Source organism: Pelodiscus sinensis, chromosome 15 (assembly GCF_049634645.1).
Source record: "Pelodiscus sinensis isolate JC-2024 chromosome 15, ASM4963464v1, whole genome shotgun sequence".
NCBI lineage: Eukaryota > Metazoa > Chordata > Testudines > Trionychidae > Pelodiscus > Pelodiscus sinensis.
Genome location: NC_134725.1, coordinates 33145433 through 33173304, shown reverse-complemented (window position 1 = coordinate 33173304; position 27872 = coordinate 33145433). Strand labels below are relative to the sequence as shown.

Here is a 27872-nt window from a genome sequence, read left to right as displayed (position 1 = left end):
GGCGTTATTGCATCTACGCTGTCCTTTGCATCTACACTCTCATGTTGACAAAGCGGCTTACTTTGTCGACAAAACTGGATGTAATCTAGATTCTCTTTGTCGACAGAAGCTTTGTCGACAGTATCTGTCGATAAAGCCTCTGTTGACAAAAGCCTGTAGTCTAGACATACTCTATGATGCAAAATCACAGTGGACAGTTCCCTAATACTAAGTATGCTACTTTATGGTTTTATAGTTCCAGGGGGCTAGCCGTAATAGTCTGTAATTGAAAAATCTTTAAAAACAATTAATAGTCCTGCAGCACCTTAGAGACTAACAAAAATGTAGATGGTATCGTGCTTTCATGGGCACAACTCACTTCTTACAAAAGCTCATCATGATAATGACACTACAGGCAGTCCCCGAGTTACGCGGATCCGACTTATGGCGGATCCGCAGATACGAACGGGGATTTTCTTGCCCCGGAGGACTGGAGCGGCGGGACGCCTGGTCCCGCCACCCGCCTCCTCCGGGGCGAGAAAAGCTGCTCCCCATTTCCCTGGTCTGCTGCGGGAGCCAGCAGACCAGGGAGACGGGGAGCAAAGCCGCGCAGGTCCCGGGGCCGGACCCCCGGCGCTTCCAGCTGATCTGGAAGCGGCCGCGGGTCCGGCCCTGGGTCCTGCGCGTCTTTGTTCAGCGTCTCCCTGGTCTGCAGACCAGGGAGACGCTGAGCAAAGCGGCGCAGGACCGGGGCCGGACTGCGGCGCTTCCAGATCAGCTGGAAGCGCCGGGGGTCCGGCCCGGGTCCTCCGCCGCTTTGCTCTGCGTCTCTGGTCTGCTGGGGGGGACGCAGCTAGTGCCCCCCTCAGCATACCAGGGAGATGTGGAGCAAAGCCTGGGGCCTGTGGTAGAGCAGGTGGGGCGCTGCCGGTTGGTCCCTCAGCACTGCTCCTTGGCGCTACTGGACCAACCCGGCAGCACCCCAGCTACTCTGCCCCAGGAGTCCTGATTCAGCTGCTGCTGATCAGTTTCAGCAGTGGCTGAATCAGGACGCTTGGGGCAGAGCAGCTGGGGTGCTGCTGGGTTGGTCCAGTAGCGCCGAGGAGCGGCCGCGCTACTGGACCAACCTAGCAGCACCAGAGCTGCTCTGCCCCAGGCGTCCCCAAGTTAGCCGCTGCTGAAACTGACCAGCGGCTGACTACAGGAAGCCCGAGGCAGAGTTGCTCTGCCCCGGGCTTCCTGGAATCAGCTGCTGATCAGTTTCAGCAGCAGCTGACTTGGGGAAGCCTGGAGTTCTTAAGTTGAATCTGTATGTAAGTCAGAACTGGTGTCCAGATTCAGCGGATGAATCTGGATGCCAGTTCCGACTTACATACAGATTCAACTTAAGAACAAACCTACAGTCCCTATCTTGTACGTAACCCGGGGACTGCCTGTATCTACATTTTTGTTAGTCTCTAAGGTACTTCAGGTCTATTAGTTGTTTTTAAAGATTTATGATTTTATGACACTAGTATCAAGCCAAAAATTCTTCTCCACTTTGATTAAAGACCCCCTCTTCTATATTAGTTAATATATCTAGCATCATTTTGCTAGATTAATTCATATATCTAGCATCATTTTGCTTCCAATGTAAACAGGGCCCAAATTTAGTGTACAATCAATTTCATTTGTAATCTTATGATAAACATAAACCTCAAGTATCAATTGGTGAAGTGATGAGCAGTGTAAGTTAATTTGGTAACCAATATTGGTGGTAACAAAAATGCAATATGCACAAAATATTTACATACCTCCGTAATGCAGGTTCTTGATTTTGCTGGAGTCACTGCAAGTCTTTATATGTTTAGTACTTCACAGTCTCCAATGGATAAGAGATGTAATGTACTGGTGTACTTGTACTTGTTTTAGCTGCAATAAACAAATAAATGGGATAAAACACTTTTACAGGTTTTAAGAATCATATTTGCAATTTGTTACTAAAGGACCAGGTTCTGCTCCCATTTAAGTCAGGATCAGGCTTATAATAAAGGTGTGTGCATTTATCACAACAAGGAAAAATACTTCGCATTTGTATACTACTTTATGTGCAAAGCATTGTACAAACATTAATTTAAAATAATGAAACAAAATACTTAACTATTCCAATTTTCAAATGTTAGTTTGAATGTCTATTATTTTAAAATACTATATCTACCTATATAATGTTTAGAATAGACTAAATTGCTCTTTTGTTTTATGATGAGTCCTGAATCTAAATGCTTCTCCTAATGCTAAGTATAAAGAGAAAGTTTGCAGATTATTATTATTTTATTATTGGTAAAGAATCAAACAAACCCTACCTTGAATTAATTATTAAATTAACCCCCCATAAATTACAGTAATTTATTCAAGTGACATGATGAAGTATATTTATTGATTATAACATGATTTTAAGATTGGGATAATGGCCTAATCCAGCAAAGTGCTATGCCATCTCTGGACAGTGCTGAATGCCCTTAATTGCCACTGAAATCCATACAAGGTGGCTACGTCTACACTGGCCCCTTTTCCGAAAGGGGCATGCTAATTTTCAACTTCAGAATAGGGAAATCCGCGGGGGATTTAAATAAAGATGTCCGCCACTTTTTTCCGGCTTGGGGAAAAGCCGGAAAAAAGCATCTAGACTGGCCCGATCCTCCTGAATAAAGCCCTATTCCGGAGGATCTCTTATTCCTACTTTGAATAGGGCTTTATTCCGGAGGATCGGGCCAGTCTAGACGCTTTTTTCCAGCTTTTCCCCAAGCCGGAAAAAAGCGGTGGACATCTTTATTTAAATCCCGTGGGAGATATTTAAATCCCCCACGGATTTCCCTATTCTGAAGTTGAAAATTAGCATGCCCCTTTCGGAAAAGGGGCCAGTGTAGACGTAGCAGGTGAGGGCTCCCATCATCTTGCAGGACCAGACTCTAAGAATATGTTTATGTTTAGGTCTGGAATGTTCATAAGGTTTTGTATTATCTTTTGACAAATCTATATACTCTAAATGCTTATGTAACTTTTTCTCTAAAATAAAACATTAACATCATATAGGAGTGAACTCAGATGCCTTTTGTTTTGATTTTAGAGCTTCTATCTGGGTTCTTATATGCCCCTCCTACCACTGTAATACGGTCTCCTTTTTCTATTCAGTCCTCTGTATATCAATTAATGTTTTCCTTGAAACATCTCTGATTTCAAAGGCATTGGACAATTCAGTTTGTAACTGTTTTTTTTTTTGCATGTAGTCTCGAAGGCCATCTAGTGACACAACTGTGCAAGAAGAAATGTCAGACCCTATGTGAACTCAAATTTAAAAAAACTAGGTAAAATTAGGGAATAATAAACTCAACAGTTCCATTGGTGGATTTTTAACCTTTACAGAGATAATATTTCAGAAAGTTTTAGGGGTGAGCCAGATTGCCTAATGAATTTAGATTTGCATACCAAATGGGAGAAAAGTTGAGATACTCTTCACGGAAGAGGAAGGAAATGGTCTATCTTTGCGAGGCATAGGACTTAGTCCCTTTAGAGAATGGGGGCCAATTTTGATCTAGTTATCAGATTGTAAATGCAGAGTAATTCCAATGAAATGCAAGATCAAGATGATACTTGTCATCTTACCCCTCTGGTTCTTATCTTTGAAGCGATGCTACTTACCTATGCATAAATAAGTCTGTACATAAAAGTTTACAGGATTTGGATATATGTAACTGAAATGAACACAATATTAAAGCTGAATTTTATGACAGTAAGGTTAGTATGATACCAATAATTCTGAACTCAGTTGATGTTTCCTTATTTAAGAATAGAGCACATAAGTACGAACATGGCAAATGCATTAGAAATTAATAAAAGTGATCCACATTAATCTCTGGTGGCATACTGAAGTAATCTGGAGCTTCAGTAAGAATGAACTTGAGTCAGTACTTTACCTTAGTTGTCCTAACAGCTGTTCTTTTCCTGATACCGCATCATTAACACCTTGAAGAGGTGTGGTTTGTCAGACACAAAGATTATTTTTGTCTGCTTTTATTTCTGAAGAAAGTAAAAATGATGTTGCTCCTCCACCAAATGTTTCCTGCTGATGCCAGGGACTTAAAATAAATAAAATACATGTTTTAAGTTCAAATAAATGCTCCTGAAAAAAAGGTGATAAGGATGCCAGAAAAGTAGGGAAAGGGCAGGACTTAGGAACAGTACACTCCCTAGAGAGGAAGATCTGAGAGGGGGCATTTTAATTCACCAGGGCTGTGTCTACACTGGGCCACTTATTCCGGAAAAGCAGCCGCTTTTCTGGAATAAGCTGTGAGCTGTCTACACTGGCCCCTTGAATTTCCAGAAAAGCAGTGACGATTTACTGTAAGAAATCAGCTGCTTTTCCGGAAAAACTATGCTGCTCCTGCTTGGGCAAAAGTCCTTTTTCCGGAAAACTGTTCCAGAAAAGGGCCAGTGTAGACAGCACAGTAGTCTTTTCCGCAAAAAAGCCCCGATTGTGAAAATGATGATCGGGGCTTTTTTCCGGAAAAGCACATCTACATTGGCCACGGACGCTTTTCCGGAAAAAGGGCTTTTCCGGAAAAGCATCCTGCCAATGTAGATGCTCTTTTTCCGGAAATACTTATAACGGAAAACTGTTCCGTTTTAAGCATTTCTGGAAAAAGGTGCCAGTGTAGACACAGCCCAGGAGCTTCTGGGTGTAAGAGGTTGAAAGTTCCTGTGTAAATGGGTTTGATCTCAGAGTGCAATGTAAAGGGTGTACCTGAAAGTTTTCAGAAAGACGTTCATGTGGAGTTGGGGGTCAGGGGTGTCTCAGTGCCCATGGGATTTCTGTGTACGTAATGGGTTTTTAGGGTTTGTCTACAGTGCATAACTATTTTGGAAAATTGGAGGTATCCCAAAATAGCTACCCCACATCTACACAAGCCACCTGTTATTTGAAATATTTTTCAAAATAATAGGCATGCTATTTCACGATCTCAGTAAACCTCGTTGCATGAGGGAATAAGGGATGGCTCGAAATAGTGCATTATTTTGAAATTTGGCGCTATGTACTGTAGCTACATCACATTTCGCAATATTTCAAAATAGTCTCAAAATAAGATGTAGTTTGCATAGCACAAATTCTGTATCTTAGTTCAAGTTTAGGGTGCTGTGTAGAGGCACCCTATTAGTGTCCATAGTCTCCTCTCCTTCCCCCTGTGTGGGACAAGGATTTCACTGTCCTCTGGTCTCCTGTTTAGAAATGGGTCTCAGTGTTCAGAAGGCCTCTGGTGGACTATCTGACCTGCGTTTGGGGGTGTCTCAGTTTGCACAGGGCCTTTGTGTGTAGGAGGATCTCTGCCCACGGGGCCCCTGTGAGCATGCGGATGGAGGGATGTCAGCGTGTGCGCTGAACGCTCCCGAAGCGAGATAGGCGTGCGGGAAACGAAGCGAGGGGGCCGGGTCTACGGGCAATGGCGCCACCTCGGGGCGGGCTCCGGGTCTCCCGCGTGTGGGGCACCTGCTCGGAGCCGGGTTCCCCTCAGCCAATCCCCGGCTGAGCCGGGAGCCGGGCCAGCTCGCCCCCTTCCCCGCCCTCCTCAGCCCGGAGCTCGCGGCGAGCCCCCGGCTGCGCAGGCAGCCGCGCTGACAGACATGCCGACTGCTCTCGGGCTGCTGCTGCTGCCCTAGCTCCGGGCGGGCCCGTCCCCCCTCCGCACGCCGGGGCCCATCGCCCCGCACCCGCGCATGGCGGTAGAGAACGGCTCCGGCCCCGGCCCGCGCGGGGCCCCCCAGGAGAGCGGGAGCCCGCCCGCCCCCTCGGGGCAGAGGGAGCTGAAGATCGTGATCGTGGGGGACGGAGGCTGCGGGAAAACCTCTCTGCTCATGGTGTACGCGAAGGGCGCCTTCCCTGAGGTGAGCGCCGGGGAGGCCAGTCTCCCCCTCAGGGCGCGCTCCCGCCAGCCGCTGCAGGGGGCCGTCTCCGGGAGCGCGCCCCGCCGCGGGCACGTCCAGCTCCCCCTAGCCCGGGCTGCCCCCCCCCCTTCAGTCTCCCAGGGGCCCGCTCCTGGGCGGCGGGAGAGCTGAGGGGGAATTCCCGGCTGGCCAGGGCTGGGAGAGCCAAGGCGGGGCCCGCTCGAGGCAGGGCAGGTGCTGCTGGGCCCCCCGCGGGCTGGGGAGGTTTGGCAGGGGGCGAAGGGGCTTTCCAGGCGGTGGGGCGGAGAGAAACGAGCCGGTGGCAGGATGCGCAAGAAGCAGCATCTGCCAGACGCTGTTAGTCATTTGGAGAGTTGGGCTTGGCGGGCGGGGGGCTGCTGTCGCAGACGCTTTGTGCTGCCTTCAGGTGTTGAAGTCATTTTTGGTCAAAGGCGTTTGTAAAACCGCCTTAACTTTCGGATAAGCCTCGGCATTGAAACCAGTAATGGGGGCTTTTGGGTAACGGCAGTTAAAGAGCCAGAGAAGTGATGGTGAGAGTCAGATAAAACGGGGAATCTGTCACAGGCAAACCCGTCCTTTCTTTTTGTATTTCAGAGAATTAAACTTGTTCTATTTGGGATATGTACTCTTGGCTCTCGGCCTCCAGGAGATGTCAGAGCTGTTTCTAACCCTTCCGTTCTTTGCCATGTGACAGCAGACCAGTCATTTAAATCTGACTGCTTAATCTTCTTCATAAGTAAAATGGAGTAAAATCTGTCTAACAGATTTCATGCAAGTCTTTTTCATTCATGCTTATAAAGAATTTTGTGATCCCTGGTGGGGAGGGATTAGGGAAGTGCAAAATAGTACAATACCATGTAACTAGAATTGTATTTCCTTTTTTGACAGAAATATGCACCTTCTGTATTTGAGAAGTATACTACCAGTATTACAGTTGGCAATAAAGAAGTAATTCTGAATTTGTATGACACTGCAGGTAAACCACTTTAAACAAGATCTTCTTTATTTGAAAAATAAGTAAAAAAAATTAGCACAGCAAATTCTCCTGCAGTATCCAGGAACAGATGATTTGCCTTAGGCAGGCAGGAAACTGTCTTCAAGGGTTTTTTAGTATTAATAACATTACACATCAGTTTTTGCACTGCAGTAATGATTTAGTTGCTTGTACTTTTTTATCGATATATCAACTATTCTTTAATATTTCAAACTTTTGATGGAATGTTATTTATGTGACCCCTTTTACCAGAAAAATACTAGAGATTCACTAAACTAGATTATTCTTGTGGTGTAGAGGATAGCACATTTGCTTGGGGAGGGCAGGGTTGTTGGCTTGAATCACACCCACCTTGGGAGTGGCCTGACAGCTGCCCCAGAAATGGAGCAGCGGAGCTAAGGCAGGCTTATTCCTGCCCTGGCCCTCTTCCACCCCTGAAAGCAGCTGACGTGTACAGCAGTGGCTCCACGCGCTGCCCCTCATCTACAGTCACCAACCCCACAGCTTCTACTGGCTAAGGTTCTCCATTATTGATCAATGCAGGAGTGGTGTCCGCAGGCAAGGACAATATGTGGAGATCCCCTGCTCTGACTTTCTCTGGGTCTGCACGGACATGCCAGCCACTTTCAGGAGCACAATTGCCACAGGGATAATTACTCCAGATTCAAAGGTTAGGCATTTAAGAACTCACCACTCAAAGAATTAAATTTAAGCATAAGAGAGAAATGAAAGTTATGAAATACACAGACCATTTAAAAATTAAAAATAAGCCACTTTGCAAGCAGTAAAAGTAGTAACAACCCTCCCCATATACATGTTGGGTCAGGAAATGAGGGGGAAGGGCAGTGTGTGTTTGTGAGAGTGACAGAAACCTGCACAGTGTGAGAGTGACAGAGATTTGTATTGCCAAGCTCCCCGCATCCCCTTCTCTCTCTGTGGAGTACGAGAGTGGGGTGGGGAAGGACACCTGGATATCAAAGCCCCCTCCTCTTCTCCCTCCATCAACATGCACAGCAAGCAGTTGGCTCCTAAGGGCAGCTCCAAGACATAGGGCAGGGAAAGCATGACAGTGGGTGGAGGGGCAACTGAAATGCCAGCACTTGATAGCTTCCCAGCCAAACCATTCAGGATCACCTGACAGAGGATCCAAGATCTATTGGTAGATCCCATCTACTGGTTGGTGACCACTGTTCTATAACAATCAAAGAATCATAGAATACTATAACTGAAAGGGTCTTTGAGTCCAATCCCTTACCCTTACAGGACCAAGCACTGTCTAGATTGGGGTGGGTGATAATTTTTGAAAGGGGGCCACTTTGCAAATTTCTAAAATGGTCGCAGGCTGCCCCAGAAGGGGCGAGGCTTTGGGCAGAAATGGCCAGGCCAGGAGACTTTGAATGCTTCCCCACCCACAGACCCTAATTGGCCTGGGGGTAGGGGAGTGTGTGAAGTCTTTATCCCCTGTCCTGGTAAGGGTGCCTGGTGCTTAGAGATAACTGCCAGCTGTTTTGAACAGCTGGCAGTTCCCTGTAGGTGCTGCACGCCCCTGGCAATGTGAGGCTCCCTTGCTGTGCTACCTCTGCCCCAGGCCAATAAGGGGGTGCACTTCCCCCCCCCAAGAAAAGAAAAGAAAAGAATGCAGCAGCATCAGGAGCGGGGCTGAAGAGAGGCTTTCCCCATAGTTTGGGAGGCGCCCCCCCCTCCTCCCAGTGCCACACTTCCCAGCTGCTGTGAAGACTCTGTGGACGGGAAAGCGTGCACATTTTCTCACTCCCCACTCCACCCTGCCAGCGGTGCACGGTTCCAGTCGGGGTGAGTGAGGAGCAGGTCAGCCACAGGCCGGATCAACACATTTGGTGGGCTGAATCCGGCCCATGGAGGCCCCTTTCCCCCCTTGTGGTCTAGATCATCCCTGATCTACATCTACCCAATCTGCTCTTAAATGTGTCCAGTGATGGAGATTCCAACACCTCCCTAGGCAACTTATTCCAGTGTTTAACCACCTTGACAGTTAAGTTGTTTTTCCTAATGTCCAACCTAAACCTTCCTTGTTGCAATTTAAGCCCATTACTTCTTCGCCTGTCATTAGAGGCCAAGGAGAACAATTTTTCTCCCTCCTCCTTGTATCACCCATTTAGGTACTTGAAAACCGTTATTGTGTCCCCTCTCAATCTTCTCTTCTCTAAACTTAAACAAACCTAATTCTTTCAATCTTCCCTCATAGCTCCTGTTTTCTAGACCTTTAATAATTTTTGTTGCTCTTCTCTGGATCTTCTCCAATTTTTCCACATCTTTTTTGAAATGTGGTGCCCAGAACTGGACACAATACTCCAAATGAGGCCTAATCAGTGCAGAGTAGAGCGTAAGAATAACTTCTTGTGTCTTGCTCACAGCACTCTTGTTAATGCATCCCAGAATCATATTTGCTTTTTTTGCAACAGTTGACTCATATTTAGCTTGTGGTCCACTATGACTCCTAGATTTTTTCTACAGTACTCCTTCCTAGACAGTAGCTTCTCATTCTGTATGTATGAAACGTAGGTTGTTCCTTCCTACGCGGAATACATTGCATTTCTCCTTATTAAACCTCATCCTATTTACCTCAGTCCATTTGTGCCGATAATTTTGAACTTTGATCCTATCCTCCAAAGCATGACTCCTTCCATTTTGGTATAATTTGCAAACAGAATAAGCAGGGCTCGACAAATAATACAATCTGCTTGCCCGTGGCGAGTAGATTGCAACCCAGAAGTGCCAGGTTCGGGCGATCTGCACATGCGCAGAACGATGTGCGCATGCGCAGATCGCCGGACAGCGTGGCTGGCGAGCGACGCTCGCCGCGGTTCGGCAAGCCCTGGTAATAAGCATACTCTCTATGCCAATATCTAAATCATTGATGAAAATATTGGACAGAACCAGTTCCAAAACAGATCCCTGCAGAAGCAATGATTGATTCTCAGTTGTCCAACTGTGTTTTGAAAGAGAACCCTAAAATTAAGATATACTGTGTTGAATTCTGTTCTGTTACATCAGTGTAAACCGGGGCTACGTCTACACTGGCCCCTTTTTCGAAAGGGGCATGCTAATTTTAAACTTCGGAATAGGGAAATCCGCGGGGGATTTAAATATCCCCCGCGGGATTTAAATAAAGATGTCCGCCGCTTTTTTCCGGTTTGGGGAAAAGCCGGAAAAAAGCGTCCAGACTGGCCCGATCCTCCGGAATAAAGCCCTGTTCCAGAGGATCTCTTATTCCTACTTGACGCTCTTTTCTGGCTTTTCCCCAAGCCGGAAAAAAAGCGGCAGCCATGTTTATTTAAATCCCGCGGGGGATATTTAAATCCCCCTCGCATTTCCCTATTCCAAAGTTCTAAATTATCAAGGCTATTCCGAAGAAGGGGCCAGTGTAGACGTAGCCCTATAGTGCTTTTTGTTCTGAATGATGACAAAATGCTTAACAAACCGTAAGTCTACAGTACTACTGAAAAGCAGCCATTTCCATGGTAAAGGGCATCAACCAACTGGTACAGACATTAACATTGTCAGAGGACTTGGAAGAAACTTTGGCATGGGATATTGAGTCAAATCTCTGTTCTTCCAGAAAGTTCTATTGCGTATTCAGTATCCACATAGAGTAAATAGGATTTCTAATTGTTTAAGATCTTGTCCAAGACACTTCCCACATATTAACACTTATATAATTCAGTGTATTACCTCAGTGGGATGAAGTGATGAGTTGGTTCTGCCATGTGTAAGCCTGTATACTGGATGAATCTCTCTAGTCTGGCACTCTCTGATTCAGAAACATCTGTGGTCCGGCATGTCCACTTGTGGTGTGGCTAAATTTCCCATAAAGTTTGTTTACAGCCACCAGTCCTGGTTCTCAGTGTTGTGTGCTGTTATTTAGTTCTAATATACACAGTAAATGTCTTCTAAGAGCCCAGTAAGCAATGGAATTGTTGGTAATGCTGCTAGCTAGCTTGACCTCCCATAGTTCAGCAAATTCTCTGTTTCAGCACCCATCAGGTTCTGAGGATGCCATAATTAGAGAGATTTAACCTGTAGTTTCAAGAACTCTTCTCTTTCAAATTTGTCTAGGTTTCTAAGCCATTTTTTCCTATTTTGTGAGAAAATGAAAATAAAATTGGAAGAGAATTTTAATATATTTCTAATTCAGTTTGGGAAAGAAGTTTCATTATAGATAATCATTTTAAGAACAACTGAAAATCATGCATTGGAATAAAAAGTGAATTGAATAAAGATTTTTCACAGTGGATCTTTTGTATTACTTTGTGCTACTTTCTCTATAATTTTATCAGAAGCATCTTTTGCTCTAGCAGGAAGTTGGTGGTCTGTGCGCTGCAAACCACAAGGAGTTTGCAATATCTGTTGTTTTGCCTACAAATACATTTTGCATCAGCTATTCAGTTAAAATGCTTCACTGAAAAATAAGGTAAAGAAATTGAAAGATAAATTAACTCCATTCACTTAGCTTGTAATAAAGAATTAAAATTCACTGGTGGTGAAACTTTATGTTGTAATTCAGGAGATGTGGATTTAATTTCTCATGCTGATCTCTCCCTCCAATGCCATCTCAGGAGGATAGATAAAAGTGTATTCTGCTGCAGAGGGACTGGTGGGAGGGGAGATGATGTCTTTTGTCACACAGACTGCTCACTGTGTCTGATTTATATGGAGTCTTTCCAGTCTCGTATGACCACAAAGATGGTTGCCACTAAGATCCTAAACCTTCTAATAAGGAGTTTTAAAAAGTGCATGTGAGAAAATGATTTTTAAGATTCCTCAGGGAACGTAGGAAGGGGACCCATGACCCAAGAACTCCTTAAGGGCAATTGGCAACAGGGTTACAAGAGTTACAAGAGTATCTTGAATCTGGCAGTATATTATAATTTACGTGGGGTCTTACAAGCATGTCATACTGGTCATCAATATCATTGTGAAATGTGTATAGATGGCATATAAGGAGTTATGTGTATATATACTGAAAATATGTTTTCTAAGTTTGCAACAAAGTAGAAATTAAAACAAAGTTTCTTCCAGACAGGAGTAAAGTGTGTGTCCCCCCCCATCAGGATGTAAATTAAGCATTGTAGGCTAATACAACAGATGCCTAGTTAGCAAGGAGATTATAAAGTCAATAGGGAAGCAGCACACTGAAAAAAGTTAAGTTTTGGTTGGTATTCCTGGCTGTGTACAAAGCCAGTGAACTTTGGGGGCATATTTATGAGACAAAAAGACACTTCATTATCCTAGGAAGTAAGTAAGCAGTGCATTTACATGTATAAATGGGATCTCAACCAACCTTTGTTGAAGATGTACAATTTTTTTTGGAGGGGGGGGGAGAAACTTAACTGTCAGGTTAATGTCCTTTCTAATGAAGTTTAGTCATTAAAAAGCACATTATGGTTTTGTTTAATATGAAACCATTTGTTTTCAATATCCTGGATCGCTATCTCCCAAATTTTTAGTTTTTAATGATAAATTGAGTGCACATCCTGCAAGACAAAATAAGGGATGGCACTACAGACTATACAGAGGAGAGGAGAATGTCTAAGTGGCTCACATGTTGGTGGAGCTGGGAGCTGACTTCCAGCCAAGGGCAAATAAGATTCTCGCATGCTGGAGACAGGGTAACAAAATGATTCATGGTCCTTGGTACCCTGAAAACCACCACAGGGCCCTCCTGGGAAAATATGTCTGGAAATAGTATATCATATTTCACTTTTTATTCATCTCTGCCAGGATAAAAAGTTTCCCCAAATTTTCTAAAGTGAATACTGAAAGTACAGCCTTAGTTAACATGCCACTAACTAAAACAAAAGAGAATTCAGAATTTTTCTTTAACTTATAGGGGTTCTTGGTTATAGAATCATAGAATACTAGGACTGGAAGGGACCTCGAGAGGTCATCAAGTCCACTCCCCTGCCCCCACGGTAGGACCAAATACTGTCTAGACCATCCCTGATAGACATTTATCTAACCTACTCTTAAATATCACCAGAGATGAGGATTCCACAACCTCCCTGGGCAATTTATTCCAGTGTTTAACTACCCTGACAGTTAAGAACTTTTTCCTAATGTCCAACCTAAACCTCCCTTGCTGCAGTTTAAACCCATTGCTGCTTGTTCTAGCCTCAGAGGCCAAGATGAACACGTTTTCTCCTTTCTCCTTATGATACCCTTTTAGATACCTGAAAACGGCTATCATGTCCCTCCTCAGTCTTCTCTTTTCTAAACTAAACAAACCCAGTTCTTTCAGCCTTCCTTCATAGGTCATGTTCTCTAGACCTTTAATCATTCTTGATGCTCTTCTCTGGACCCTCTTCAATTTCTCCACATCTTTCTTGAAATACGGTGCCCAGAACTGGACCCAATACTCCAACTGAGGCCTAACCAGAGCAGAGCGGAAGAATGACTTATCGTGTCTTGCTAACAACACACCTGTTAATGCATCCCAGAATCATGTTTGCTTTTTTTGCAACAGCATCACATTGCTGACTCATATTCAGCTTGTGGTCCACTATAACCCCTAGATTCTTTTCTGCTGTACTCCTTCCTAGACAGTCACTTCCCATTCTGTATGTGTGAAACAGATTGTTCCTTCCTAAGTGGAGCACTTTGCATTTGTCTTTATTAAACTTAATCCTGTTTACCTCAGACCATTTCTCCAGTTTGCCCACATGATTTTGAATTATGACCCTATCCTCCAGAGCAGTTGCAGCCTCTCCCAGCTTGGTATCATCTGCAAACATAATAAGCATACTTCTATGCCAATAGCTAAATCGTCGATGAAGATATTGAAGAGAGCCAGTCCCAAAACAGACCTCTGCGGAACCCTACTTGTTATACCTTTCCAGCAGGATTGTGAACCATTAATAACTACTCTCTGAGTACGGTTATCCAGCCAATTATGCACCCACTTTATAGTAGATTCATCTAAGTTGTATTTGCCTAGTTTATTGATAAGAATATCATGTGAGACCGTATCAAATGCCTTACTAAAGTCTAGGTATAAAGTCTAGTTATGTGACTGTAAAGTCCATTTTAATAGGAGATATACCTACTTAAAGTACCTAGTTGGCATGACCTTTGAAGTAGTATGCAGGATCCTAATGACATGTAGATTGAAAATCTCCCAGCCTCGCAGCTGGTGGCAGTTGGCAGTGCTAACTATAATACTAAGGTCTACACTGCATTCAGAAGTGAGATTGCAGCTCAGCTAGGCATACCACTAAATACAGCAGTGAAGACATGTGCTTGCAATGGAAGTGTGTACCCAGAGTTCCAGGTGAGCTTGTACAACCTGTACAGTCTCATCTTCATTGCTATTTTTTAGTTAATGTGAGAATCATTCTTGCTGGTCAGTTCATAGGATTCCATTGATATTTAACTTTAAATAAATATCCTTCCCTTGTTTGTCAGTTGTAGTCCCAGGGGATCTTTTCTATCCACAGAATATATTCAAGTAGTAAATAGAATCATAGAACACTAGAACTGGAAGGGATCTCAAGAGGTCATTGAGTCTAGTCCCCTGCCCTCAGGGCAGGACCAGGTAGGCTGTATCTAGATTACATCCCTTTTCTCAAAAAAGGTATGTAAATTAGACACTTCAAAATTGCAAATGAAGCTGGAATTTAAATTTCCTCGTTTTTTCAGTAGTACACGATCTTTAAAAAAAAAAAGTTTTATTTTCGATTGATCCCCATCTAAACTGCCATTTTTCTATCGAAAAGCCCTATTTCTAAAAAATCCCACAGCTGCCTTTATGTAAATGAAGCACGGGAAATTTAAATCCTGGCTTCATTTGCAATTTCTAAGTGTCTAATTTACATACCTTTTTTGAGAAAAGGGATGTAATCTAGACACAGCCGTACTGTCTAGATCAACCTTGGCAGGTGCCTGTCTAACTTGCTCTTAAATATCTACAATTATGGAAATTTCACAACCCCTCCAGGCAAAATATGTAAGATGCTACTAATTAAAATGAAATAAATCTTTAAAAAAGGGTGTAAAGTCCATTACATTGATAGGTTACACTTTTTCAACATCGTTATGAAGTGCACAGGCAATACATTTAAAACTGATCATCTGATGTATTACACTGCATAATTCATGGAACTCACTGCCACAGAAAGTAATGAAGAAGTGACCTTAGACCAAAAAAAAAATCCTATTTTTTTAAATAGTTACAGTAACACTAGCTAGGATTACAGTGTACAAGGGATACAAACTTTCATGCTGCAAAACAGAATCTAGATACAAGTTGACAAGGGGTAGGAAGAAACATCTGCTATGTGTATGGTTATTGTTACAGGGATTTAAAATGCTTCCTTTAAAGCAGGGGTGGAAAACATTTTTTTGGTCATTGGCTGCTTACCCACAGAAAAATCAGTCTGGGGCCACACACAGGTGAGAAGCAAAACATCTCTAAACACATCCTCACCGACACGGCCCCTGAGAAGGATAAAGACATTGCCCATATTCCCCTCGCACACCAGAACCTAGTGGAGCCAAGGCTAATAGATTTTATATACTTCAGCTCCACAAGAAGGTGGCAAGGGGGCTGGAGCACCAGCATAGGTTTCCCAGTGCTGGGGGGAAAGGGCCTGAGCCAGATCTAGGCAAGCCAGGGGCTGCATCCTGGTCTTTAGATTCCCTATCCCTCTTTAAAGTCAAATTCTCTGAGACTTGGTCTAAGCATTCTTATGTGCTGATTCTCGTTACATGGGCAGTATGTTATAAAATAGAGAAACAGTTCACTCATATTTATTCAGTAGATTCCTACAAAGTACAACAGTCAGGATAGGATATATGCCCAAGTTTCTTGGATGTAAGAGAAAATTGTAATTATGTCCCTGTGCAGAGTGAGTATTATATGCAAGCAATCCAACTTGCATAGGGCCTCATAAAGGCTGAGACGCACTCTGTTTTTCCTTCTGGAAGTGAGACTGGGGGAGACTTAGGCAACTCATGGCCTAACTCCTTCCTCTTTTCCTGTTCCCCATCAGATGGAAGCTGCACCTTTTCTTAAGGCCAGATTGTGACAGAGGCAAGCATGGCAAGGAATGAAGGAATGTGCAGGCAACTTGTTCTGGGCACAAAGCGGAAGGAAAATACTGCTAAGTAGCAGTTATTTTACCATACTGTGGGAAGAGAGTTCGAAAATTTTGAAAGAAAAAAATTAAATATTTAAAAAGAACCTTAATGAACTGTTCATACAACACTTTTGACATAATAGAGAGAGGAGAATCAAAACAGACTGAAAACAGAAAATCAAAGGTTTTGTGTCTGAGCTCAATGGCCCCTTCAGTTCTATCTCATCTTGTGCAATTTTAGTTTTAAATCCACAGTGAGGAAATTCTGACCACAGCCTGGGTAACCTTACTGAGACTAGGGTGTTCTCACACATCTAATCTTGCATGTCATCATCAGGGTGAAAGCTATGAAAGGGTACATCTTTGAGAAGGTTTTGGATTTTTTTGAGAGAGACAGAATGATGAAAACTTGATGCCTCTACCATTTTGACAATTTTAGTACTATGTTTGAGAGAAAGAAAAAAGGCTTACTTTTTGGATCTAACTGGACCCAGATTAATTAAAGGTACAATGGTCCAGCCTCTCAAAATGTTATTTACTGTAATAGCTTCCTGTCAAACCTGAGGCATAGCAAACAAATTGAAATTCATAATCATCTGATAGGTATTCATTAGCCTGATTAAGAGATTTTATATCACTTCCTAGTAGACAGTTGTCCGTGTTACATAGACTGCCACCGCAACTGACATGTAATTAGCCCTTTTGTTGACCATCTCATTAGGGGGACCCAGGAATGAAAGGGGATTGGTTATGCAAGTGGAAGCTGCCATCCAGAGTTGGATGAAGCACATTGGAAGTTCTTTCCCTGTTCCGCAAATGTCAGGTTTTTAAAAGTTTTGTTAAATAACATTTCCATAATATTTTAAAATGTTAGTTAGGTTGCAATCTCATATTTTTGTCTGACAAGATTTAAATTATGAAATTACTGGGCTTTGCAACACCAGGCGATCTCAGGGCCAGCCCGAGGTATTCTGGTGGCACAGGCGTGCAGCACCGCCCCTGGGTGCACGACGCATGCGCGGGCCTGCCCATGGAGAGCAGGCCCACCCCCCGAGGGTGCGCAGGTCTGCGCACGGCGCATGCACAGCCCAGCTACAGCCGCTGGCACGCAGCCAGGGCCCACCCCCAGTGCTCATGGTGCATGTGCGGCCTGGCTACAGCTGCTGACGTGCAGCCCGTGCCCGCCCCTAGGGCGCACGGTGCAAGTGCGGTTCAGTCCGGCCTGGCTGTTGCTGCTGGCACATGCGCCAGGCCACGTAGGGCCCCGCAGCCACGCACCCCTTACAGCTGCTATCAGGCACCCCCCCCCATCAGTTAGTGCCCTGGGCAGCTGCCCAGCTTGCCCATGCCTCCGTCCAGCCCTGGGCGGTCTGATGCTATAGTAACCAACTAAACCAAGGAGCTGGTGATGCCAGGGAAGGGTTGAAATGAATCCTGTCTAGAAAAAATTTCATGATTTGCTTTATCTTTCTGTACATGCTGGATCTTTCCTAAGCCTGATCCACTCTACTTCCCCAATGTAGATTGTTTTGATTGGTCACTCTGTGTATCAGTGCTCTCTATTAGCTAGGTATTGATTTGGGTTGCTGTTCTTCCCAGAGTCCTCTATGGCCCAATCTTTTCCTTCACTCTTATTCTGGCTGGAGGGGATGGAAATCATCCAGCAGTGTAGTTACAATATGCACATCTCTGGCCTCTACCCCCAACTACTTTCTGGCAATTAATTGCAAAAACATTTGGGATATATCATGTAATTTCAGATTAAGTAGACATACCTAAGATAAACCTGTACAAGCCTACTGAGAATCCTGATCAACTGTTTGTAGCGCTACTGTGTGCTGAAGCACGTACTGCTATATCTTCACTACTCCAGGACTTGTCTTTATCTAGCAGCTCAATTAAAGCTAGCTCAGATATGGTCCTGCAATTGCAGAATAAACAAACCTTTTGTTCCAGCATGCCTGCCTTCACACAGGTTTTGTTGTTTGTTTTTTACAAGAAAAGATAATGTACATTAACTCAGACAATAGGACTTCATATACAGGCAACCATTTCCTGTTGCACTATTCTATTTATACATCTGCCACAAAGCAAGTGTCTGTTTGCAACAGAGAGAGCTTGAAAGTGTCCATCCTCCAGTGTTTAAAAAGATCAACTTGAGCTGGCTAAAATTATAACCCAGAATGATTTTTAATAACCAACTCTGTAGCTGTTAATTTCTGTACAGATGAATAACAAATATGCACTCCCCAGAATCAGATCATGCTACATTTCCATAAACCATGTTGTTTTCTATTTTTATTTCTAAAAATAAATGCCCGGTTCTCCCCAACCCATCATCCACAACTTTGATTGTGAAGATGAAACCATGTGATGTCACATCTATCCATTTTGTTTCTCATTATGGCACATCTGTTTCTTTTACATCATGGCTATGTCTACACAGCAGTGCAACTATTCCACGTCTTTTGAGCTCACCCATTATTTTGAAATATATTGGGCTTGCTATTCCGACGTCCCTGTAAACCTCATTCAATGAGGAGTAAGGGATGTTCTGGAATAGTGATTTATTTCAAAATATGTGCTGTGTAGACAACGTCAAAATTTCAAAATAACATTGAAATAAGATATGCAATTTATGTTGCTCAAATTGCGAAGCTTATTTCAACCAGTGTAGACTTACTCCCATCAAAAGAAGCTCTTTTGAGATCTCTAGCATGTCATCAGACTAAGTATTTCTGCTCTGTTCCAACTTGGACCAGGTCATCATGACTTAGTAAAATGGAACATCCATTAATCTATTTCACAAATTACCACTATTATGGCAAAGTAGCAGCAAACTAATTGAGATGCTGTAGTGGTTAGGCTTGATAATTTTGTAAATGGATGCTAGAGGATTACTTGATTGCATACAGTTGCCTTTGTGGATTCTAAAAACAATAACATATGAGTGAAAAAAGCACATGAGCACATGTACAAACACATCCTAGCCATATTGCTTTAGAACTGTTTTACTTTTTGCCCCTCTCCTGACGTTTAATACAATTTTAGATGATCACTTAAGTAAAGTATTACATTATCAAAAAAACTGGAAAATCTGATGCAAACAACTAGGTGGATTTCAGAAAATGAGAAGGATTAGAAATAGTTACTGAATGTTGTATACACACTGATGAGCACAAAAAAATTCCTTAATTATCTTATTTTGGGATTAATAATTTAAGGGCCCAATTCTGTACTGTGTTTAGTGTCTCTTTTGAAACACTAATTGCTCTTACATCCACTGAAATAAAAGGCTCTTGGCACCACACAGAATTGGGTCCTGACCAATCATCCTTTATGCAAATAGTTGTGGTAACCTGAATAATAGGTTATTTACTAAGGAATCCTGTTACCAGCATGAGTTAAATATTCAGAGAGATTTGAAAGCAATATTATTCTTTTTGTACCTATGCTCTTTGTTATAGCACCATACTTTGAAGTCAAGCATTTTGAGTACAATAGTGCAAAAGCATTGTTTGGAATATTGTGATACAACAGCCGTATATTATATATGGCTTCATCTTCACAATCAACAGTTATTATATTGCAACTGTTAGCAAAGGAATACTGTATATATAATACTGATGCAAAGATTTTATTTGTGATCTTATTTGGGCAGGAATTATTATACAAAAATATAGAGGTATCAGACACCCATGGTGTTCAGTAAATATATGAAAATGATAATCCAAAAAGAATTAACATTCCTGGATCACTATTTGGGAAGTAAGAACTTCCTGCTGACATACCTGACACATGGACAGCACTCAAGCAGTCACCCAAGTCTTTGCTGTCTGCTTAAACATCTGCTGATGCCTTCTGGAAAACACTAAAAAACATCCCATTGAAACACTGGCCTTTGATGAAACAGTATCTTTGATTTCTTGGTGCAACTGCCTCTGATGCTGATTGGCCACCTCAAGCCACTTGCTCGTTGTGACATCACAGTGCTCTGATTTAAAGGTGATGAATATATCATAAATACAAGCAGACCAGATTTCTCATGTGAATGTGTGTGAATAGTAAAATGAATTCCCTACAGCTATGTTTACACTTCATTCCTCTCTCGAGAGAGAGAGAGAGAAGAATGCAAATGCAGACACCTGAAATTGCAAATGAAGCGGGCATTTAAATATCTGCACTTCATTTGCATAATCCCATTATGGCACTATTTCGAAATAATGCTATTTCGAGAGAAAAACGGGATTATTTCAAGATAAAACCCTTCCCTCAAAATAACCCTTAAACCTCATTTTTTGAAGAGTAAGGGTTATTTCGAGGTAAGGTATTAACTCAAAATAAACCCATTTTTTCTCTCAAAATAGCACTATTTCGATATAGCACCATAACACAATTATGCAAATGAAGCACAGGATATTTAAATCCCAGCTTCATTTGCAATTTCAGGTGTCTGCGTTTGCATTCCAAGAGAGAGAGAAAGAGAGGAACAAAGTGTAGACGTACCCTACGTGTCGAATTCCTAAAAGGACATTTTAAAAAATATTCCAGGTGGCATCAACAGCTCTGTTAAGGCCCATTTCAGAGATCAGTTAAGACTGGCACATGTTGCTGTGTGTCTTGTAAAATCAGCTGTCAGCTGATGATAATACTGTTTAGAAGTGGGCATGCTGCACTGTGTAGCTTTTGAGGCTATCTGCTTATTAATGAATCACAATCCATCTGAGGGATGGCAATTGTCATCCTCATGACCTCTGTTCACTGTTATCAGAAAGAAATTAGTTTGTTATTTAGGCCTTTTCATAATGCTGTATTCACATCTTGCAAAAAGTGGGCCTGTTATCTGTCCTCTGTTGAACCTTGTATGTCAGCAAGACAGGCCAGTTCCGCTGTCCTGGTGCATTGTGGGAGGGGCCGGGGTCCAACCCAAGCACAGCCCAGCCCTGCTCTGTGCCCACCATGCTCGTCTCCCCCTTTGTCATCTCTCCCTCTTTCCCCCCCTCCCCGGAGCTCCATGGTGGGGACCTGGAAAGCCCCAGCTTGGCACAGGCTGGGGAGGGAAGGGGGGTGAGAGAGAGAGAGAGAAATGCCCAACAGGCTGTCATGGAGGGGAGAGGGATTTTTCTCCTTGGCCTCTGATGACAGAACAAGAAGCAATGGGCTTAAACTGCAGCAAGGGAGGTTTAGGTTGGACATCAGCAAAAACTTCCTACCTGTCAGGGTGGTTAAAACACTGGAATAAATTGCCTAGAGGGGTTGTGGAATCTCCATCGCTGGAGATATTTAAGAGTAGATTAAACAGACACCTGACAGGGATGATCTGGACGGTGCTTGGTCCTGCTGTGAGGCCAGGGGACTGGACTCTCAAGGTCTCTTCCAGTTCCAGGATTCTGTGATACTTTTTAATCAGTAATTGGTTACCAGCCTAGACTCATGGTGTTTGTGTTTCTACTAATAAAGACAATCCAGTCTTCATGTTTCAGATCCTGCAGCATATTTGTTTCCCACTTCATATCAATTTTCAAAATATTAAACATTTTGGGAAAAATCTTTTTCTTCTATATTGAGATTTCACAAGGATTCCATTTTTATAGACCTTTTTATTATCAACTTGTTGCTCTTAAATATATCGTCTTGTCCGTTTTCAAACAAGGAGCTCATCTTATTAAGGCCAATGATTTATATACAACATTTGCAAGCTATATAATTAGTGTTTTTAAGACAAAATTGATACCATGGTCAATGGGAATGCATTTTAAAATATCTATATTGTAATACTGTAAAGAATGAGGTTTCTTTTATTCAAAGCATTTATCTTCTTTTCCAGGGCAGGAAGATTATGATCGGCTACGACCACTTTCATACCAGAATACAAACTTGGTCTTAATTTGTTATGATGTTATGAACCCTACTAGCTATGACAATGTTTTAATTAAGGTAAGAGACCTTCAAAATCACGTGACTCATTCATGTTAAATTACTTGGCTATATGGCTGACATGACTGATTTGGAACAAAGCTTTTAGCATCTCCACTCCCCAAGATTATAATTAATATATGCACTGTTCATATATCACTCATCTAGCAATGGGCCTAAGACAGACAGCGATCTGAATAAGAGTTTCTCCAATATTTATGGGTGTTCAGATTTTGGGACTGGGTTTATGGTCCTCTTTGTTTCAGTATAAAAAATACTGAGAAACCAGAAGAGTTTAATCTAATTCTCCATGAGTACTTCATGTAAAGCTTATCTTCTCTGCATCTTTTTATTCATATATATTTGTTCTGCTGTTGTTTTCCCAAAGAACTCCTACACTTGGCTTTTAACAACAAGTAGTCCTATTCATGACTCCCTGCTGCAAGGCTGACTAGGACACAAATCAGGAAAGCAGAAATTTTAAATTCAATTCCATTGCTCGAGTTACTAAGAAATTTTTTACTATAATTTAGTTTCAGTTCTGTGATTGATAGACATGTTGGCCTAAAGATAGTAAAGAAACACCACTTTTGTGTTCTTAAGGCTCAAAATGAGACCTATAGCACCTGAAAGTGATTGTACTCCAACAGTGAATTTCCTCCTGATCATAAATCTTCCTTTGTTAGTTAAAATCCATAATTCCATCACTGACTTCTATAAATTCTGTAAAAACCAATTTTCTCTATTTCTCTAAGAGTTCCACACTCTTCCTGTTCACTTTGTTGACTTCAGCAACATTGTTAATGTATGCAGCTGTTCCTGCTGCCACAATATGTATAAACTAGAACAAAATTCCTATTTTTAAAAGATATTAAACATTATTAAACAAACAAAAAAAACCCCCTCTTGGTGAAATAACTATCAGTGTCTGTCTAATCTCTCTAAGCAGCAATCCACTCCATGGCTGTGTCTACACTGGGCCATTTATTCCGGAAAATCAGCCGCTTTTCCGGAATAAGCTGCGAGCTGTCTACACTGGCCCTTGAATTTCCGGAAAAGCAACGATGCTCTACTGTATAAAATCAGCCGCTATTCCAGAAAAACTATTCTGCTCCTGCTCGGGCATAAGTCCTTATTCCAGAACACTGTTCTGGAAAAGGGCCAGTGTAGACAGCCCAGTAGTCTTTTCCGGAAAAAAGCCCTGATGGTGAAAATGGCAATCGGGGCTCTTTTCCGGAAAAGCGCGTCTACATTGGCCACAGATGCTTTTCCGGAAAAGGGGCTTTTCCGGAAAAGCAGCCTGCCAATGTAGATGCTCCTTTTCCGGAAAAACTGAAAATGGAATAGTATTCCGTTTTAAGCATTTCTGGAAATTCATGCCAGTGTAGACACAGCCCATCTGTTTTAGAATATATGATGATCTAGCCCTTTCACTCCTTTAAAGGGTTTGATTTTTTTACAACTTGTTTTCTAAGCAGTTCTGAAATCATTAATAAATAGTGAAATAACACCAGGTTTGTGTATGAAGGAGGTGAATTTGATTCTAAAATTAGTGTTGTATGGTTTTAGGTATCAGCAGGGCTTGACAAACCCCGGCGAGAGCTACTCGCCAGTCCTGCACCGTGCATGCACCAGATTGGCACTGTGCATGCGCAAAGCACCAGCGAATGGGGCGCACGGAGCAACCTGCTGAAATCTGCTCGCCACGGGCGAGTAGATTCAGCGGTTTGTCGAGCCCTGGGTATAAGTGACATGTAAGTGTAGGCACCTCTTTACATCTTTGAATGTAGTATTTCTGCTCAGTCTTTGTGATACTATAAAGTAAAAGTTTAAGACTAAAACCAGATAAAAATAAACTAAGGCCACATCTATACTCACCCACAGATTGATGCTTCAGAGGTCAATCTTCTGGTGCTCAATTTAGTGAATCTAGTAAAGATCCACTAAATCAAATGCTGAGGGCACACCATTGGTGCCAGTACTTCTAGTCATCACAAGGAATAAGGGAAGTCAGCGGGAGCATTTCTCCTATCCACTTCTTACTGTGGGGGCAGTGCCAAAGTTTGAATCAAGACACATGGATTCCAGCTATGCAATTAACCTAGCTGGAGTTGCGAATCTAAATTTGAACTAATCTCCTAGTATAGTAGACCTGCCCTAAGTAAGACTAGTCTGGATTCTGATCTTGAATCTGACTTCAGAGGATTTATTCTGGATTACACTAGGGTCAGTGAACAATCTGGGGGTGATTAAGGAATGCAAGATCATCCCCTGAAGAAACTGCCATTTTTCTAAACTGCTCTGTCTCAAACCTGCATTCATGTATTAAAACACAATGTGGCTGTGTCTAGACTGGCCAGTTTTTCCGGAAAATCAGCTGCTTTTCCGGAAAAACTTGCCAGCTGTCTACACTGGCTGCTTGAATTTCCGCAAAAGCACTGACTTCCTACTGTAAGAAATCAGTGCTTTTTGCGGAAATACTATGCTGCTCCCATTCGGGCAAAAGTCCCTTTTGCGCAAAACTTTTGCGCAAAAGGGCCAGTGTAGACAGCTGAGATTTGTTTTCCGCAAAAAAGCCCCGATCACGAAAATGGCAATTGGGGCTTTTTTGCGCAAAAGTGCGTCTAGATTGGCCAGAGACGCTTTTTCGCAAAAAGGACTTTTGCGGAAAAGCATCCGTGCCAATCTAGACGCTCTTTTCCGAAAATGCTTTTAAAAAGCATTAAAAGCATTAAAAGCATTTGCGGAAAATCATGCCAGTCTAGACGTAGCCTGTATGTGAAGGAGATATAGGAAGATCCATGCAGAGTTAGCCCTCCATGAGCAGAGAACAGTTTACCTCTGAATACTTTAAGAAAAAGAGGGGCCTCGTGCATTTACAGATTAGGTTATGGCATATCTAGAAATACTCAAAGAATATCCTACTCTGATCCAGTCATTGGATACTTTCTACAGTTTTGTTGTAAATTGAATGATCATTTTTTCCTAGGCATTGTCATTTTGATTTTTTAAAAAAGTTTACCTAAATGTTTTGTTTTCCACCATCAGTGGTACCCTGAAGTAAGTCACTTTTGCCGGGGAGTCCCTCTAATACTTATTGGCTGCAAAACAGACCTTCGAAAAGACAAAGAATATTTACGTAAGCTCAGGTCTTCTCAGCAGGAACCAATCACATATAACCAGGTACAGAGGATTGCATTTGAGAGTTTTGTCCTTTGCATGAACGATAAGCAAATTTCCTGTAATGTGGTATTATTACTCATGACTAGTAAGCGCTGCCATGACTAATCTAAGGGGATATGAAATTTTGACTCAAAAAGGAACATCTCACCTCAAACGTTACTGTTGCTTAGTGATGCAAAATTTACCTAGCAGGCAATACTTTACGCAATTAACCAAGGCTCACACTTTACAGATGGGGAAAGTTAGTCAAAAATGGAGTGACTTGTTCCTTTTTGTACAGGAAGCTTCTATAGAAATGAAGCTGGAGCCTTCTGCTGCCTCCTTGTTCTTTCCTGTAACATGTAGTCATCCCTCCCATTACAGGTCATTGACACAGCAGCAAAATTTGAGTATTCTGTATACAGCTTTAGGCAACAACAGCTTCATGTGTACCAAATTTTGCAATATTAAAAAAGGAGAACTAATGAATGTTATAGACTATGAAAGAGTACTATTGCTGCATCAGTGTCAGAAATTATGATGTTATTTCCAGTAAGTCAGAAACAAAAATATCTGTGTGACTTTGTGAAATTCTGCATATTGTCTCAGATTGCATGTAATGATTCTGTTTGACAATGTCAGGCATAAGACTGTAACATTTTATTAATAAGTTCAGCTTAGGTGCTGCCAACAGCCTTGAAACTGTTATGCCCATAAGATATTGTAGACATTTATGAAAACTCCTAAGAAAATCACTCCTAAGAGCAGTGCACTTCAAGATGCCTTGTGTATTATGATCCATTTCCACTTCTTTATTAAATGCCATACCTTAAACTGACTCATCTGTCTGGTTGAGTCATCTTCTGAAATCACCCACACTATTCTTGGCTCATGCAGAAGAGGCCACTCATGCTACATAAGAAGTTTCCAATGCCAAGACCTGAATTTGAGATTCAAACACTGATCTTCCACCACGGGAGCCTGCTTGCTTCTGAAAAGTAGAGAAATTACATGTATAATTGTGGTCAGGTCAATTTGATTATACTGTAGGAAGATCATACTATGGACCCAACTTTCAAATATGGGTCCTGACAGACTGGATACATACCTTATTGCTAATGTCAATGTTCAAGTATGGGTTTTGGAAGTTCTGTTTAGAAGCTAAACTTGAAAAAATGTGGGCTTTAACACAACAAGGTGGGTAAAACCTACACACCTAAGAGTCTCCGCTGCATTGCGCATCCAAGCTAGCTCTTAGATTAATTTTTAAAAATCAGAAAAGTTCTAAGTGGAGCCCTTCTATTTACCCTTATTAAATATTTGTATTACAGTAAGGCTTTGGAGTAATACCACCTATTCCTTAATTCTACAAACAAAAGCATCTGGCATCTTTTGGCTGAGTCCACTGTATGAGGCCTCTTCAGAATTATTCCCTTTTTCCCATTTTAAACTCCAATAATACTTACATTTACTACATTCCTTTCTTCTAGGGTGAAGCAACTTGTCAGCAGATAAAGGGAGAAGCTTATCTGGAGTGCTCAGCCAAATATCGAGAAAACGTAGAGGATGTTTTTAAAGAAGCAACAAACATTGCACTGAGTGCCATGAAAAAAGCTAAGCGCCGAAAAAAGAGGAAACGCTGTGTGATATTATGACAATCTAGACCACTGAGACTGTAGAAGAGCTTATTAAAATCTTTACACTTATTACCAATAGTTTATTTAAAAAAAAATAGTACATTTTTATTCCTGCATTGATTTTATTCTTAATAATTGATTTAATGCCTTTGTATGCTTTTGATGCCCTTCATATGAAGATTTCAAAGTGCTTTATCAATATTAGTTTGTGGTAGATGGTTGTGTAAGTTTTGTTCCTGATCGTAAATCTCAGCCAAATTCCTGTCCATACACTGACAGTTTTTATTGCTCATAGTTTTATTCTAGCACCTAAATGCTGTACTGTCGGCTCTGATTTATTGGCCTTGTTCACTACTGAATTAACATGGAAAAGATAGAAATGGTTACTTCTCTCAAAGGCAGAGTGAAGTTAAATCAGAACAGACTAGCAGATTCACACAGGATAAAAATCAAAGTTCCATATTGATGAGTTGTAATTATAATTACAAATCAACAGCTCTATTAACCATTCCTCTCTGAGTAGCTTCAAGCAACTATGTACATATATTATTCTGCTGCTCCTTTATTAGAATGACCACTGTGTAAAGCAGCTGTTTGGAAACCCATTGTGTGGTCTCCCCCGATTGGATTTATGATCATGGAAAATTTTTTGCATCATTTATTATAGTCTACTCAAGGTATTCAGTGCAGATATGATGCATCTTGCTGAACAGTTTCTCTCTAGCAGGTTAATGCAGCCACTTTTTAGAAACCCTATGGGAGCCTCTTATGTGCAATACAAGCAATACTTATTTTAAAATAAAAGTGCAATTTATTTAATACCAAGTGTTTGTGTCACATGTGGCAAGTCTAAGTAGCTCATCCGTGTTGAGAATTACGTGATGAATCATCTCTGCTGCCTCACAATGACTGTTTTACCTTCAGGGACATCTAGTTAAAAATGCATGCATCTCAATTTCTTCCCATTTAAGCAAGAGGAATCGTCCACTCAAATTAGCATCTATATACCCCAAGACTTCAAAAAATCTGTGAGAAATTTCACATACAGGAGATGGCTACAGCTGAAGATCTTTTCCTCACTCATATTGCACTACAGAAATAGCATGTTTTAAAAAGATATTTTGCAGTAGATGT

General features: G+C 42.0%; 2 protein-coding genes across 5 annotated transcripts in view; one reads left to right on the top strand and one right to left on the bottom strand.

Moving 5' to 3' along the window:
* Positions 1-19979, bottom strand: part of SETD1B (SET domain containing 1B, histone lysine methyltransferase) — a 117538-nt gene extending 97559 nt beyond the window's left edge. For both annotated transcript variants that reach the window (XM_075898630.1, XM_075898631.1), the window contains exons 1-2: positions 19815-19979; positions 1773-1890 (exon numbers count right to left, since the gene is read on the bottom strand). The gene's annotated coding sequence lies outside the window, so the exon portion shown is untranslated. The remainder of the gene's footprint in view (positions 1-1772; positions 1891-19814) is intronic.
* Positions 1-27559, top strand: part of RHOF (ras homolog family member F, filopodia associated) — a 57117-nt gene extending 29558 nt beyond the window's left edge. For 2 of the 3 annotated variants that reach the window (XM_075898638.1, XM_075898637.1), the window contains 4 exons: positions 6805-6892; positions 21851-21960; positions 24988-25122; positions 26592-27559. In XM_075898638.1, coding sequence (XP_075754753.1) covers positions 6805-6892; positions 21851-21960; positions 24988-25122; positions 26592-26756 — 498 coding nt within the window. In that variant the 3' untranslated portion in view covers positions 26757-27559. Of the gene's footprint in view, positions 1-4533; positions 5896-6804; positions 6893-21850; positions 21961-24987; positions 25123-26591 lie in introns of those variants that run through there. The other variant, XM_075898636.1, reaches the window with a different exon arrangement.
* Positions 27560-27872: the final 313 nt, after the last annotated feature.